Consider the following 18,326-nt stretch of genomic DNA (forward strand, 5'->3'; position numbering starts at 1 on the left):
GGGAAAAGGAACAATGGTAACAAGATTGGCAGGACTTGGGCAGGGAAAGGTCCACCTCTACCCTTCAGTGGCTCAGAGGAAGAGAAAGGTAAATGCGGAATAGAGAGGTAAACGCATCGGTCCAGGACAGAGTGAAAGTTGGCATTGGCCCCAAGAGAAAAATGCAGAAGTTCTGACTCTCAGCCCTTATTGCAACCACCAGCCATTCTCACTTCCCCCACCAACAGAGCTGACTTTTGCCAGGGAGGGAAGAACTAGTTTCACAAACAATTATCACAATAAGAAACAAGGGTGGGGTATGAAGGGATTGGGTTGATTCTGACTATAAGATCACTGTCAGGCTTTAAAAAGAAATTTGACTTGTTCCTTCAACATTTTACTAGACCAGTTTATAACAAAGGCAAGTCAGTAATTGTTGGTTGTATCAATGTAGTCTGCTCAGGAGTCCAAAAAGCTTCAGAGAATGGAGAGAGGCGAACGTGACCCGAACACTTAACTTGCAAACTATAAAAGCTGCCAGAAGAGCCACAAATGAGCCAGGGCAGAAAAGCAAAAGGGGATTTTCTACAGCCATTAATTGCCATATTACCATTATTATCATTATATAACACAGTAGCATATGGGGAGCATTAAATGGTGTACTTTCCAAAGAGACTCTGGCCAACTGGGTGAAGCAATGGCCTCCTTGAATCAAAACCTATTGCTCCTTGAGGCTTGCATAGCTGCCTTGATTAAACACAGCAGCAGGCTCCAGTTGAAGGGACGATTCTTCTTTTTTGAAGGGAGGTAGAATAGAGTAATTGCCAGATGTTAGCAATTTTAGCTATAAAAAGATGGCTGCTTTCCATTCCTGAGTATGTTGAATCTTTTTTTTTCTTTCTACCCAAGCTATTGTGGTTCACTAAAATAGGCCACTGCACTGATGAATCACCATTCAAAACTGCAATAATGGAAGCAGAACAAATATGACATTTTAAATTCACATATTAGAGAAATAAGTAAAAATGTATGGGTAATAATTATATGCTAAGCAACAGAAAGTATACTGCCGTGTAAAGAACTTGAGAATCTCCTACTGACTACCTTCTACCTGTAGGACCAGGTACGGAGCAGTCTCATCACTAAGTCTCCAGCTCCTCAACTGGCAAATGGGGATGAGTATCTCAGTGTGGCCTCCGTTTCAGAGCAAAGAACCCACGCCTTGTCCATCTCCCCGCCTCATCTTGCACATGCACTGCTCAGAGGAGAGGTGCAAATAAATATTAAGGCGTACTGAAACCATATATCGTGATATAATTACGTATATACACTATATATTATATTGTATATACATTATATTTTCGAATATAATTGCTAGAACCCCCACCACCATCACTACGAAATACTCAGTGCTCTCTTCTGACGCTGCCTCCTAAATTTGGTGAGAGGAAAATGAAAACCTGGCTTTTATTTAAGCAACATCAATAGAACTGACTTGGGAGACTGGTGACCTCTTAGGCAGGGAATCTTAATCTTTCTTAATGAGTGACTTAGGCATCTCTTTGAGGATTTGATGACATATGGACCCTTTCCCTGAAAAAGACATACACATGGACCAAGTTTAAATGCAATTGCAGGAGACTGGCTAAATTCCAAGTGCGAATCCCAGTGATAAAGAGAACCCAAGATAAAATTCCCAGCTAAATTAATTAATTATTTTCCCATGATGATATAATTAATAACATCTCTAAAATCTTCCTGCTTCACTGGATATTTTAGAGAACGAAAGATTTTAAAAATTAATAAAAATCACTGGTTTACTTTATATAGTTTGCTTTATACAATGTTTGCTCACATTATTTTCTGTAATAATAGTTCAATAGTAAAAATCTCCTTCTTAAAGAGATATCATAAAAAAATGAATCTTACTTTTTTCCACATTGCGTAGTTCAAGAAAAGTCTCTCTCTGAGAAAGGTGTTATACAAATTCAAAAATGGACATATCAACACATCATAATTCTAGCAGAGAAAAGAGCAAAACAAGCCAATCCTAAAATATCAATTAGCAAAACATTGCCATAGAACGAAAAAGGATAAAACTAAAGTTGTTTTAAAAATTGGCCAGCATGAGTTATATTTGGACAATTATGATTAAAAATCTATAGAAGAAAAAACTACAGCTTAAGATTCCCAGAGCAAAGGTTCACACTTTAATTATAATAATAATAATATCTACAATAATAATGGCAGCTTCCATTGGCTTAGCCATTTTTTGTGCCAGATACTGTGCCAATTTATTCACTTAATTTTGAAAACAACTCTTTGAGATACATATATCTCTGTTTTAACGTAAGAACAAATTGAGAGAGTTTAAGTATCTACTTAACCTAGTTAGCCCAAGTTCCTGGAGAAGGAAGGGGCAAAAATCAAAAGTTGGACCCAGATCTATCTGATGCTGGAGTCTATGTGCTTAGCCACTGCCTCCCCATGAGTCTTCCCTCTTTCATCTGTCCAGCCCTGTACCGCCCCCAAGTCAACTGTTCTGTGAGTCCTCTAAGAAGTTAACCATAGGCCACTTTACAAACAGAATTTACAGCTTTATAGTTTTAGTTAACTGGTTATTTTCAGATGTCAAATTTCTAGCGAAAATATAAACTGCTTAAGAACCGGTTAGGATGAGTTTTTACTCTTTTTCCCATCTATGATAGAGCTCTGTTCAATAAAAATGGCATGGGATACATCTGAATTGGGCCCAGAAGAGGAACTGAAATAAATAGAGAGGGTGAGATATGAAAAAGTAAAATCCATCTACTGGGGACCACATTGGGTGGGCATGTATGAAACGTCAAGATGATATTTCTAGATATGCATCATATAACTTGGATATTTTTTTCTCAGTAAATAATCTTTACGAAGGAAGCACTAAATAAAAGCCAAGTCATTATAACATATATGAACAAATCAATAAGAAAAATGTCAGCAAATTTAAATGTCATTTTAATTTCATTCTAATGTCAATAAAATTCTCAATCATATCTAACAAGTTTAAGCAAGATGACACAATTCACCCGAATTAATGGATATTTCAAATGGTTATTTCAAAGGCCTTCTGAAATAATGCCTTCCTGGTAATGACTTCTAGAGATTACGTTGGCTGTTTTATACTTTCATACATCATCTTGTACATATCCATACAGAGGTGATTCTAAGTAATTTTACATGTTATTTAGATGAATTCCGTTTTCAAACAGCTCTGAATGGTAACGATAGGGGAAAATAACACTGAAAATGTTTTCTTCTTTTAATAAAAAATAATAATAGCATTAACATGAGAGGCAGTGTGGTGCTGAGGAAAAGGCATGGACTTAGAGTTAGAAGCCAAGGGATCAAGTCCTAGCTTTCCCCTGTGCTGATTGTTTCACTTTGCGTTATATTCTCTTCAGATAGAGACTGATGATATCTACCTTTTACAGTGTAGCTGAAAAGATTAGGTTAACAATAAAGCGAATGGACTTAGATAAAATAAACTAATAAATCCACTAAAAAGTTTTTCACATCCTTATGACAATGTTCTGCTACAGAAATTGTTTTAGCAATAGTAATAATCAATGATTATTATATAGTGGTCATGCTATATTACTGATACTTGACTCAAGGGAAGATACTAAAATTCAGTCAAATGTGGCTTCTACAAACTTCAGCATGGGTCCTCTGAATCTTGGATTTTTCATTTGTCTCTAGGAACCACAATAATGTAGGAACCATAATAATGTTACAGCACATTGTGGTGATTAAACTAGATATTATGTGGGAAAGTGCTTCAAAATCTATTCTCACACTCATACACACACACACACACATCTGTAAAGTTGGAAGTTGTAATAAATATTTCATAATAAAGTCCTCCTTTCGTTGCTTCCTGTTTTCTCAGGAGATCCCAAAGTGGAGATAAGTAAGAGAGTAAAACAGAACGACAAAAAAAATTTCTAGTTGGCTCACATCTCACGTTCTTAAGAGTGTGTGCTTGACTAGGTAAAAAGGCTGCTTAGACCTAGTTTTGAGAGAATTAAGAGTGAGAACTGTTTTTTTCCCCTTCTTTTTTGTCTTAGCACCTGTATATACAGAAACATTTCATTCTCAGGTATGATAGATGCTTGGGGAGAAAGGGCATGACTCTTCTGGGCAGCATCACCAGGAAGGTGCTTCTTGCCCATGGTATGATAAGACCCCTATGCTCGTGTTTCTTGGTGCTTCATCCCTGCAACTACCCAACTTCCTGGAGCTATTCCTAGAGGTATGTTTCAGAGCATACTAGATGTTTGAGTCTAGCCATAGTGAAGGTACTCTGCTCATATTGTAAAGCGACTCTCAGGAGCCCAGATACACTGCCTAAGGACATCAGTAAAGAGCCGCCAAAATTACAAGAGTCAGAATGGTTGCCTTTCTCTGCTTTTGCACGTGCTGTTCCCTTTGCTTGGTGTGTTATCCTGCCCACCACCCTCTTCTGCCTGGCTAACAACTAACTCATTTTCCAAGACTCAACTCAGATATCCCCTCCTCTGTGAAGCTTTCCCCAATTCCTCCTTTAACATATCCTTTATATTCTTTTATGGCACTGAATTTACAGAATGCAACTTTGTGGGTATATGGTGGCTATTAAATATCTATCTTGACTGGCAGACTGTCTATTCTGTCTGAAAACAGCAACATATAGAACAATGTAAAGAATGGATAATAAGAGAGAATGCTGGAAGGTCAAAGTGCTAGAAGGCTCAAGGAGTCACTCAGGGACCTGTATCCTCTGTCCCTGGTGCTGTCCTCAGCCGTCCAGTCTCTGGCTACAGAAAATTTAGGGAAGGATGATAAAAATATAGTGCCACGATTTTTTTTTTTATTTTACAGCTCCTAGGGTCAATCATTGTCCCAGGGTATGATTTCTTTATATGGTATATTTGCCCAAAGGCTCAGGTGTCGGATTTATTTTTATAATATCCATAATGAATCCATTTATAGATGATTTACATAGGCCTGTCATGACCCAAAATCCTCTGAGATTTCAGGCATTGCAACCTGAAGTTACATAGTAGCAAGAGCTCTACAATGCAGAAGCTCGGGCATTGCTGAGGCACTCTAGAAGAATCCGTTTCTTTTCTTTTCTTTTTTTTTTTTTTTTTTTTTTTGCCTCTTTTTCTGTGTTTGGGACCCAATTAAAATTCCTTAGGACAACATATGCAGGAAACTGGTGTTTATGATAAAAGCGCAGAAGGAAAAGCATAGCAATATGAAGGATGATTTGAGTCCCAGAATCTCTACATTGTTCATTGATAAAAGATGTATTAAGATTTCAAAAGCCACTGTCATTAGCCAAAGAGAGAGTTTGCACTCATAGGGCCTGGAGAAGTTTCAAAGGGCATCAAAACATTGGCCCCTGGAGTTACTGAAATAAATGAATGGTTCCCAAACTCGGATTGAGCATCAGTCAGAATTATCTGGGGAGTTATATTTTATTTTCTTTTGTTTTAATACAGATTCCTGGGGCCCATGACCTGAGATTCTGATTGTGTAGAACTGATATGAGCCCCAGGGACTGTGTTTTTCCTTTTTTTAAAATGTTCCCCAAGTCTTTCTGATGACTGGCCAGCTTTGAAAACCACTGATTTAAACCATACATTCTAAAGGTGATCTTCAAAGTGTGGGGCAGGCAATTCAGCATGCATGCAAGATGGCACCTTGAAAAAGAGAAGAAAACATTAAGAAATCTATATGCATGTATTTATCTTATTATTACTAAACTTTCTATTTTGAAATATAGACTCACAGAAAGCTATAAAAATACTATAGAGTCCCATGTACCACTCACCCAGCTTCTGGCAATGGTAACATCTAATAAGGAAATAAGACAAAACAAAGCCAAGAAACTGACATTGTTGCATTACTGTTAACTAGCCCTTATTCGGTTTTCATCATTTTATAACCTGCATTCATTTGTGTGGGTATATAGTTCTACACAATTTTATCCCATGTATAGATTCATGCAACCACCACCACTACTGAGATACAGAATTGTTCCACCACCACAAAAAGACTCCCTGTTGCTTTTCCTTGGTATGAACACCGACACCCTGCCCCACTCCATCCCCCATTCCTGTCCCTTAGCAACCACTAATCTGCTCTCCATCTCTAGAGTCTTGTCATCTCAAGAATGTCTTATAATTGGAATCACACAGTACACGTAACCTTTCAAGATTAACTTTTTTCTTTGTTCATTAACCATAATTCCCTTGAAGTCAACCCAGGCTATTGCATGTATCACTAGTTCATTCCTTTTCATTGATGAATAAATTATTCTATTGCATGGATGTACCAGAGGCTGTTTAAACATTTACCCTTCGAAGGACACTTGGGTTCTTTCCAGCATTTTACCATTATGATAAAAGTTGGTAAGAAAGTTCATGTATAGGTTTTTGTGTGAACATAACTTTTCATGTCTTGGGATTAAATGCCCAAAGGTACCCTGCTGAATCATGTGGTTAGCACACATTCACTTTGGTGAAAAACTGCCACACAGTTTTCCAGAGTGGTTATACCGTCTTACACACTCCTACCAGCAATGTATGAGAGACTCAGTTTCTCCACATCCTCACCACATATGATATGATTTTTCATTTTAGCTGTTCTAACAGGAGTGTGGTCATACCTTATTGTGGTTTTACATTTAATTTTATTCTCAAAAAACAAATTGAGCTTTGCTCAGATTTAATATATGGAGTGCCACTAGTATTACCCATTTATATAATTTAAAAATAAAGAAGATTAAAGAGCACCTCACCACACAACTTTGTATTATTCACAGTTTTGGAAGTCAGACAAGGATGAGGAATCTACTACCTTCTTAACCTTATTAAGGAATTCATTTCAGCAGTTAATTAAGCTGACAGGTTACAAAATAAAATAAATTTTGTAACAATACATGAACTTCTTTTTGTTCTAAAACACCTAGTCCACTCTATCCATACATATTAATTCTATCACTGTAGCTTCTATGTAAGTCACCCAAAACACATTGGTGACACAGAACTGTGGGAACCATGGAAGGAATCCACAGGATGAAGGCTCAGCTTTACCACTTACTGTTCTGTAATATTGAACTAGCCACCTGACCTCTCTGAGCCTCTAAACCTGGGATAATAACCCCTGCCGGTATTCAACAATTTTGATTTGTTATTTACAGCGTTCCTAGGGTAAAGGCCCAATACCCCCTAGAAATGTATTAGTAAATTAACTATCCTCATCTAGGAAATGAACGGGTTGTATTAGATAATTTTTAAGATTCACCTTGGTTCTAGAATTTTATAGCTTATGTAAATTGAGGCATTGTGATTGCTATCACTATTAGAATAATGTTCATCAGTATTTATGAATACTTTTATTAGTAATAGTTGTATTCATACTACTACACATTTGTTAGTCTAGTCTTTGTTAGTATAATTTAGAATAAGTATTAGTAACAGTATGTGTAAGAATATGAAATGCATTTACTATTTTATAATTTTAACAATATTATTCACCATTAATAAAAACAATTAGCTATTTTTATTATAGCAAGCAGTACATACATACCACAAGGGCAGGGATTGATTTCTGTTTTGCTCATTGCCATTACTTTAGCCCCTAGCGTTCCTGGGACAAAATCTAAGTATTAAGTAAATAATTGTTGAGAAAGTATGTAATAGTAATTCCTTAGAGGTGTAAGTTATTTTATGGTTTATAAAACATTTACACACTCACTGTTATATTTGATCCTCAAAACAATCTTATAAGACAATTAATATTACCAGCTAATTTTGTAAATTAAGGAAACATGAAATAGAAGATTGTCATGCCCAAGGTCAAGTGGTGAAACTGAAGCTTGTTCGTAAATGCCCTGACCATCAAAGCAGCACTGAAACTTGGCACCTGTGAGTGTCAATAAGGCCTACGAATATTTGATAAGATCTGATGCTAGCCAAAGAATTACAAGTTCTTTTCTCTTCGGGAAGATGCAATGTAAAGATCAAATTAATACAATTATTATCTGACCCTTTAATGAATGAACAGCTTGTCCTCTTTTCCCCCTGAGGGTTCTGAAAATTAAAACTCATGTACTGCACTCCACAGTGAAAGATGAGCTCAAGATGCTTACCCTGAACCAGAAAAGGGGCATGCCAGTCAAACCTGAGTCTCCTTAGAGTCCCTGCTTTCTCAGTGAATTTGTGACTGTCCTCAGGATAGACCATGCATAATTATAACAAACGTCTTGAGAAGTTGCAATTGCTCTTCTGTGATTGCCGGCAACTTCACAGGACTGTCAGGACTACATAATAGAAGATATTTCCCATTTGTCCCTCCAAAGTCACAGGCCTGATTTACCTTTCGTGGTCGGGAACAGAGACTACAGGACTCCAGAGACAGGAGAGCACACTGCTAGTGTAAATATTTAGATATCATTGTTCAGAGTTCACAATCAGTCCTTATACATTTTCTTTTTTGTTTCTTTTTTGCTTTCTGCTTTTTTCTCCCCAAATCTCCCCAGTACATGGTTGTATATTTTAGTTGTGGGTCCTTCTAGTTGTGGCAAGTGGGACGCCGCCTCAGCGTGGTCTGATGAGTGGTGTCATGTCCGCACCCAGGAGCCAAACGAGCGAAACCCTGGGCTGCTGAAGCAGAGCACGTGAACTTAACCACTCGGCCATGGGGCCGGCCCCCGTCATATATTTTCTACCACCAATTATTCCAGGTTAAAAAAAACAAAAAAGTTTTACTAACTGTAAGAAAAGAAGCAGCACCAAACCAGTCTATATACTCAATATAAAAATGGTAGGGAAAATCCATTTTAAATTATTTCTTTAAATATATTTCCATAAGTGGCCATCCATTTCCATCAAATTTTAGCTATATGTTGATAAAACAAATATGCCTTGCCTAACCATATTACATGACCTCACATCACTAAGGCTAGTTCTCCACCAAGTATCAATAACCCAGGACTCAACTATTCCTAGGAACCATGCCCAATCTTGCCTCTTCCAATCCAAGACAGTGGAGATGCAGTGGAATGAGCACAGTTAGGAAACCCGGGTTCTGAACCCAGTTCAGCCCAAAACTCTTGATTAACCTCAGGAATCCATTCTCTTCCCTCTCAGACTCAAGTTTTCACATCTGACAAATGAAAGAACTGGACTAGAGAACCTTCAAACTCTTTTCCAGTTCTGCTGCTCAGAGACTTTGTGATAAAGGCATGAAGAATGGCTCTAGCATGCCAGCAGAAAGGAAAGAAGCTTGGCTGTCATCTCCATCATGGGAGACTCCATTGTTTACGATGGTATTTGGTTCTAGTTACTCGGTCTACCCCACATTAGCAATCACCTATAACTAGTCCCTCTCCATGGAATGGATTAAAAACCTCAGGGTAGCAGAAAGCACAGAGAGATCTAATAAAAAATTTCCAGGTTTAGGACTGTCACTGAATAGAATTCATTTCACCCATTCTGATATGACTTTACAAGTCAGAGTGAAGCAAGACAGGCAAAGTTTGATAACAGAGGCCTTATTTATATTACATAGAAGTGTATAAGGTAATATATGTAGGAATATTTGTGAAAAGAGTAATCATTTTGAAATTAATTTTAAAGAAGAATCAAGAAATAATAAAACAATGGAGTTAGAACAGAAAAGGCTGTTTAGCCCATTCTCCAATAAACAGAACCCTTTAAAATCAGCAAGAGCCCTAGATATGAAGAGCAGAGCCTAGTTCTACTATTCTGCTAGCTACATGATTACTGAATAAGTTATTTCACTTCTGGTAATTTACCATCCAGTAAAATGGCAATGACATCTGTTCTACCTAATTCACACAGCTACAGTAAGAATCCTCTTTCGACAACTAAATGACAATGAATATGGTAGTGCTGGATAAACTATAAAGGATTATACAAATATAAAGAGATTCCACCAAAAAGGTCACCTTGAATTTGTACCCTATGGATTCACTTTTTCAAAAATCTTAACATAAAAAATGTTTTTTTAAGAGAAACTTCAGAGATTGGAAAAAGTCAACTCTAAGCCACAAGACAACTCCAACTTTACAAACTTGCAAACTTTACAAATCATTCTGTATGATAATCTCTTGTAATAATGCATTAGAAATATTATCAAATTTCATTCAGCCAAACTATTAAGAGATAGAGAACATTTCCAATTCCCAGAGTTGTAATAACAGGAAAATTTCAAAACCATCTCAAGAAAATACTGTATTAGTAAAGTAGGAAAGCTCACTTACTTTGGTATCTACCAAGAACAGAAAAAGAAAGATTTATACTCTGTCTGCCATCAAAGTCTAAGGCTTTGTGGTTTTCTGCAAATTTGAAGCAGAGAGGGGACTCAGATTATAGGTTAAAGAACACTACTGGCTAGTACTTTAAAGACCAGAAGAAAAATCACATCATCTTGTTGCCCTCATCAGTCGAGAATAGAAGGTGATGGGACAAAACCAAGCGAACATATAAGAATCATTCCACTAAAAATGATATAGACACTTAACATGGTAAAATTCAAAGACAAAGCTTAATAAAAAATATATACGAGCTCTTAAGCATATAGTACAGGACACAAAAAGCCATTTGGAAATGTAGGGGTATTCCAAGACAGGTGCGGAAACACAAGTTCTTAAAAAAACAATCAGTAAAAAATATAAGAACAATGGTAGCAGAATAAAAGGAGCCTAAGGCCGAAAGAGCTAACTGGGGAAAAAGCACACCTCACTTTTAAGTGTGCCAAAGCCCTTTAGAGAAGGGTTATTAGCAAAATACCTTATAAAAGAAAATTATAACACATGGTATCACATAAACATAAGTTGATGTGGAAAACATGTGGGTACTTTTCCATTTTCACAGTCAGAATTAAAAAATGAGAAAGCACACCCCAGAGAATACAGACATAATACCAAGGTGAGAAATGTAACCAGTAACTTCGAGGGAACAGTGGTTAAACAACTCCTGGGCTTAAAAGCTCAAGGAATGGGTATGGGAGGGTAAAAGAATTCAAACACGTAGGTTGAGTTGCAGAACCATAAAGCGTAATAAGTAGTTGAGAAGCTAGAACCTGCGCCTGGATAAGCAGGTTTATATTGCTGTGGTTTAACTACTACCTCAAATATGACATGGAATATCTATCATGTGTCAGGTATCCTGCTGGCTGCTGTTGGGAGTAAAGGCGTGAGTCAGACAGGCCCTGCTCCAAAAGTTCTGAGTCCATTGAAGGAGATAGGCTCTTATGCAAGTAAATCTAGTCTAAGGCACATTGTGATAAAAATCATACGAGACGCATAAAGAGGTTATGGCACAGTGAAAAAGAGTCCTCAGTAGAATACAATACAAGGTCCTGGACAAACCCTGGACTCAGACAGAGGGTACCTGAGGTCCAGTGCCAACTCGGCCCTCAGCAGGCCACACATCTCTAAGCAAATAACTTACACTCTCCACACTACAGTTCTCACATTTATACCAGAAAAAGGTGGACTGTGTGATTTCTATTAGTTCCAACTTTCTGTCTTTGCAGCCAAGGTTCTTGGAGGTCAGGCTCTGAATTAAGTTATGAATGAAAAGACTTTATGGACTAGAAATTGAGGGATAGTGTGGGCTGAAAGCAAAGAAGAGGGTGAGCTGAGGCACAGGACTCTGGCATCATCAACTCATGCTGCAAATAAAAACTGTGTTACCTATTATCTGGGGATTTCACTAATGGTATAGAACATTCTAAATGTACAAAAAGAGAAAAAGGAAATAGATATAAATTTTAAAAATGTATAAAAATTTAAATAAAAAATGACATGAATTATAAAAATGTTTAGAATACCAGAGAATGTACTAACATGTCAATTAAATACAAAGTAAAGCAAATCTTACACTTCTAACAAGTATCGTGTCATAATATATAGCAGATGAAGAGATGCAGCTTCATTTAAACAAGAAGTCTGAATATCCACGAACTTTTCCCCATATTTGTCTTTAAAATGTATGTATGCAAGGGAAATTTCTTCTTTCACATATTCAAAAAAGGTTACATTAAAAAAGAGAGAGAGATTGGCAGAATTGCAAGAAAGAATCAAGACTTCAGAAATTAAATGAGACTGAATTGCTTCAAATGAGGATGCCATATTCCAAACTGTTTATTGCAAGAGAAGAATTACTGAGCAGTGCACTCACCCATCCAGCCATCCGCCATCCATCCAAATATATATATACATAAGAACATACAGACATACATTTGACCATACACAATCATTCCTACTAAAAACACAGTCACGTAATAAGAGCCAAGAGGAACATAAGGACGAGCGAGAAACCATGTCTTGTTGCTTAAATGCGGAAACAAAGCTTACATTCTTACAAGGAAGTAGGGAAGTATCATCATCATATGGGGCCTGAGTGCCACATATGCCATGAATAGAAGGACAGGCAGTAGAGCATGCTGGGTAAGGACAACAGCCTCAGTGTGGAAACCATTGGCCACAAAACCATTGAGAATGTCACCTCTCCTCTCTGAGCTTCCATTTCGTTATGTAAAAAACCACTTGTTTCATAGGGCTATATGAGAAGACAGTAAAATGATAATGAAAAAACATAGTGCCTTATATAGAGTACATGTCCAATACATGACAGAGGAAGAGCAGGAGGAATAACAAAAGACGCAGAAATTTGATAGTCAGAATAAGATGTATGTGGCAACCCAGGGAAGGGAGTGATCACTTCTGATCTAGGCCATGCCTAGACATTCTGGAGAAGGTGATATAAGAAGGATTTTGACAGGTGACAAAAGGGTGTAGGATGGCATGTTGAGAAAGAACAAAGAGTTTGAGCTGCAGAGTAGTAGAGATTATGTCTGTGTCCCTAGAGAACAAGACAGACAGTGGGCAAACATCACACAGTGCAGTGAAGAGAATGGGGCATCTCAACGTAAGGAGAGGCACCCAAGGGGCCAATGCACATAATTCATAGCATTTGAAGTGAAGGGGTCTGAAGAGACCATTACATGCTTCTCTCCTTCCTTTCATACACATCACCTACTAGCCTACTTAACACAGGACCTGCCCCCATGCTAACCCTTGGGTGTGCATCGACTGTCATACTTCCTAAGCCTTCCTCACATGTTTGCCTCCTACTCTAGCAGGGAACCCGTCTTACTCCCTTCATATTGTAGGGGAGTCCGTTTTATCTCTCCCCTAAAGTTAGGAGACAAAATAACAATCCACCTAGTAAGCAGACAATGGGAAACATCGAGAAAGCCAACACATGATTCCTCCTGTCCTTAGAAAGAGGGATTCTCTTCCAAATCCCATTCCCAAATCCTGCAACCACTAAAGAATGATGAGCCAAGGAAAACCAGTTCCACTAAGTCCTTGATTAACAGCAATGATGTAGTCTCCTTCAAGGCCAATAAAACTCCAGACACTGCCGTGGAGATTAGGAGACCACCAAGGATGTCATTTATTATTTTTCCAGAGCAGCTTTCTAATGGTCTTGCTCTTGCCCTTTCTGGAGAAAGGATACCCAAAGATCCACAGCCACAGCTCAGGTGTGCATGCTGATGCCTGACCTCCCTATCACCTGCCTAAGCAGCCAGCCACCTTACATAAGCTAGACAACTGGTCTAGGCTTCTGACTTCAGAAGTCATTAGATACTAATTAAAGTACCAATAGACCAGTGAAGTGTGTACTGGGGGCAGTGAGAGGACTAGGAGGAAACGAGAAAAACTGAACTGTGTCAGAGAATGTGAAAGAGTCTCATGCAAAATTGTCTAAACGAACACACTAATGTCATGCAAGAAGCAATTAGAAATATCGTGGAGAGGGTAACATGATTTTTTTTAAAAGCAGGATGGGGAGGAGGCAGACATGAGGGAGAAATTAAAAAAAGGGGTGCTGAATCTCCTTTCACTGCCCCTTTTCTCTCAGCTCCCAGAAGCCTAACGTTTTTCTGTTTGCTAGTTATGCATTAGTGTTCATGGATTTGGATGAGCTGCTGACATTGATTGGTAAAAATATAGACTTCTTCAACAAAAAGCACAGTGCTCTTCACACTGCCTATGGGTTTACTGTGTGAGTGGGCACGTACTTACACACCTGCGATGCTGAGCTCATGCAGATCTTCAAACTCCACTTGATGTAAACTGAATAGACTGCTATCAAAAATGCCTAACACTAGGCTTCACTCAAATTTGTCTGTGAGCTTCCACAAATGCAGACCTCACAGAACTCTCTAGACCATTTTACCCTACAGCAGCCTACAGAAGGAAAAATAGCCAGAGAAGGCAAAACGATTCCAAGTGCCTTATTAGGTTCACTTTGTATGGGTTTCCCTTCAGATCACTGCTTGGCAGCATTTTGGGGCACTTGACCAAGGGCAATAGGGAGGGAAAACTGGGTGGTAGACATATCTCTAGAAGACAATGGAAGGAGATGGAGGATGATGCAGTAGAAGGGCACTGAGCTATGAATGAAGGGACGAGGGTTCTAGTTTTGGCTCCACCTCTAACTCACAGTATAAACATAGCCATATAACCCCTAAAAGGTCTCAATCTCTTTATCCCTACGAGAAGGGGTGGCCTAGATGGTTTCTAGGTGTTCTTTAATCTTTGATAGTCTATAAACTGTGATAACCACATTATGAATTCTTGAGCTAGCTTTTTCTGACACAACATTGTGCTGTAAGCCACTTTTATTATATTGAACTGTCCCACTTTGGGCACCCAACCCTGATGTCCCCACACTGACCTTCACCTCCAGATTGCTTGTAGGGGTTGTACTTGGGCTTTGGAGCAACCACTGGTGCAAACTTCTTGGGTGGCTGTTGTGTGGACACTGAAATGCTGGGGGTCCCAAAGGAATGGGTGGTCTCCATCCGTGCAGGCACATGGCCAAAGGGCTCACCAGTGCTTTTCGGTGGCAGCCAAGATGGGTGAGACATGGTTGGAATCTGGAATTGAAAAGAAATTAACACAATTGTTTTTACAGAAGCATGAAAATGGAGGCGACATACCTCACTTCATTATTATTTCATCTTAATCCATACTTAATGAAGACTTGATGAAGCTGCCTGAGAAGAAGAAAGAAGAAAGAGAAAAGATGGAAGAAGGCAGAAAGAAGAAGGAGGCAGAGGACAGTGAGGAAAGCTTACCTTAACTGGAGGAGGAGAAAAATTAAACACTCCTTAAACCAATCTTGACTACCTCTTTCAACACTTATCCATTTTAGTGCCCAGCACCATTCAGGAAATAAATATAAATAAGAGATGGTCCCTAACCTGAAGAAGTTCATATGGTAGGAGAATCTTATACCAGCAAAGTTGGAAAAAATCTTCAATTTCATTAATAATTTATTAAAATGATTACCACACCAATTAAACGGTGGTAACTTACTTAAATGAGGTGATATTATCTAACTGAGGTTAAAAAAAAAGTGTTGCTGGGATGCAGAAAAAGACAAGTTCACCTCTTGGTGGGAGCAGAAGGAAGACCTTGTTAATGAGTTGACCTTCAGACTGGGCCTGGAGTGCTGAGTAGAGGTCAGGCTTTAACAATGTAGCAAAATTGCACAGGCAATTTATGTTTAGCGGCTGGAGGGGGAACAAGGAAAAGTAGCTAGCAAAGAACTAAAACGTGGGATGGAACCAAAACCCAAACAGCTTTGCATGCAAGCTTGAGGAGTTTGAATTTAGTGGGTAGGCATCAAGGAACCACCAAAAGTTTACTCTTGAAACCAGGACATTACAAGTGAATGTCAGGACACTTGAAAACGATCCCTCTGGTTGGAGAAGCTATGCCCCCACCAAGGGGCACTTGCAAATTGGGGGAATGGGGACATTTGTTTGCACAATGCGGGACAATTACTGGCACTTAGTAGCCAGGGACTAGAATATTCAACACCTGTAATGCACAGGTCAGCCCCACATGTCAAAGAAATGCAGCATTGGGAGCTATGCTGAACTGATAGGATATTGGACCTTTATGCAAAACTTAACTGGGAGGGGGACAAACCAGCCCAGCCCAGGTGCGGTTCTCATCAGATTACAATACACTATGTGAGGAAAGCAAAAGGATGTCTAGCGTGTCAAGGTAAGCCAATCACCACTCCAGGCAGCCTGCAGGCTGGGGCTGAGCCTCACAGACTGCTGCTGAGGAGGGCTCTCCAAGCCTGATTGCAAGAGCTCTCCAGCACGGGGAGGCCCGGAAGGCACCCTGCACCCGCTCCCAGCCCCAAATCCACCCAGTAATTTATTAATTGAACTGAATTAATTGAGAGAGCTACATGATTATCTCCAGATGTCTTTAGAGACAAAGAAGACTGGAAATGCAGGAAAAAATAAAAACCTTAGCACGTGCCATGACAATGAAGAGTTGGAGGGGAAGGGGTAGGGCCCCGGCACAGTGTTGCCTGAGTATTAGTATCAGGCCACACCAGTATGAGTGACACGACCTTGAGCAGCCCCCTCTCCCCATCTGGTCCTCAGGTACCTCCAGTCCCTCAAAATTAAGATCAAAGCCCTGTCCTCTTTAACTCACAGAGTTTTTATGACAACCAACGAGACAATAACATTAGAGTGCTTTATATACAGTAAAGCGCTATGCAAAGAGAGAGGAGGAAAATTGTTAGAGGTGTAGTTTTCTCTATAAGAGAGGATGACATGAATCAATGAAGAGGACTCTGAATTGGGAACCATGAGGTTTCTGTCACTGAAGCCAGTAGTGACATTGGCTTTTCACTATGGTTGCAGGCCCCTTCTTTTCCTCTTTCCCCACTATACCTTGTGCACATGCTATGTACATATCCACCTGATAAACTGTGAGTTCCTTGAAAGGGCAGGGAGATATCTACACATCCCTAAACCACCATGATAAGGCCCAGCACAAAACCAATACAAAAAAACAACCATGAATGTCTGGTTTACTCATGGTTCTTAAACTTGGCTGTACATGAGAATCATTTGAGAAGATTTTTTTTTAATACCAAAACCAAGCCCATCTCTCAGGGTTGAGAAACACTAATTTTGGTTTCGTGTTGTTGTTTTTTTTTTTTTTAATTGAGTCTCAGTCTTCTACTAAAAGGGGATAAAAGGGTCTGTTCTGCTTTCAACATGACTGAAGCGAGTCTAAGTGGGGAACAAGTAGGATAAAATAAAGGTTTGAAAATTCTAATGCACTGTGCACATTTGTAGTATAAATGTTATTTGTACATTTTAAAAAATGGGTTAATATTATCCTTGCAACTTTTCTGTAAATCAAACGTTATTCCAAAGCAGAAACTTTAAAAAATGAGTTAATGTAGGATGCAGTGATTTCTAAACCAAAGAGCCACATTTCCAGAGCAATCTCACATTGCCAATTAACTGTGGAATCCTGACCTTTTCAGATATGCCATAGATATAAAGGAACAGGCAAGTTCTGGGAGAGTATGAAAAACAAAAACTTAAGCATCGATATGCAAATCATTGACTCCATCATCTTTTCAGTTGTCTTCAGCACCATCTATTACCCTAACACTGCCTTTCCCATGGAGAGATTTCTAGCTCTACTTCCTGAGAGTGCCAGTTTGCAGATGACCTTAACAGCATCCTCTCATACCATTCTTCTGTATGTTAACAGTGGCTCAGTGACACCATTCTCAGGATTTGTAATGAATTTTCATGACCCAAACCCTTGCTCATGCTGTGCCCACAACCTACAATGCCATTTCCCTCCCTTCATTTTCCATCAAGTCCTATTTTTTTTATCTTGACCCAGCTCAAATGTCTCTGATGCTGTGAACATTTCCCTAACTCCCCCCAAAAAGAGTAGCTTAATTCTGGGCTCTTTTAGTACTTGTTTCATACCTATAACAGTCCACACGGAAGCTATTTATTCACCTGCTTGTCTCCCCCAATAAGCTGGAAGCTCCTGAGTGGTCTCACTATACCAGCACAATGCTTGGCTAGGAACCCTTTGAAAACTGTGTTATGCATGAAGGAGTGAATGAATGAATGCTAATCTCTTTGGCTACTCATCCCTTTCTAGAATCTCTATATCTCCCTCCTTAGCATCCATTGATATAATCATCTCTTTTTCCCTTCCTTAATTTAGCAATGTAATGAATCATGTTGACAGATTTCCAGATATTGAACCATCTTTGCATTTCTAAAAAGAATCCCACTCAGTCACAATTGTAGTGTTTTGTTTGATATATTGATGAATTAAATATGCTATTTTATATAGAATTTTTGTACATGTAATCATAAGACTGATCATTCTGTAATGTTTTTTCCCTACTTGTTTTACT

General features: G+C 38.8%; 1 protein-coding gene across 21 annotated transcripts in view; it reads right to left on the reverse strand.

Moving 5' to 3' along the window:
• Positions 1-18,326, reverse strand: part of LPP (LIM domain containing preferred translocation partner in lipoma) — a 655,109-nt gene that overhangs the window by 415,943 nt on the left and 220,840 nt on the right. For all 21 annotated transcript variants that reach the window (XM_070509219.1, XM_070509220.1, XM_044771277.2 and 18 more), the window contains one exon: positions 14,790-14,991. In XM_070509219.1, coding sequence (XP_070365320.1) covers positions 14,790-14,982 — 193 coding nt within the window. In that variant the 5' untranslated portion in view covers positions 14,983-14,991. The remainder of the gene's footprint in view (positions 1-14,789; positions 14,992-18,326) is intronic.

Source organism: Equus asinus, chromosome 5, assembly GCF_041296235.1.
Source record: "Equus asinus isolate D_3611 breed Donkey chromosome 5, EquAss-T2T_v2, whole genome shotgun sequence".
Taxonomy (NCBI): domain Eukaryota; kingdom Metazoa; phylum Chordata; class Mammalia; order Perissodactyla; family Equidae; genus Equus; species Equus asinus.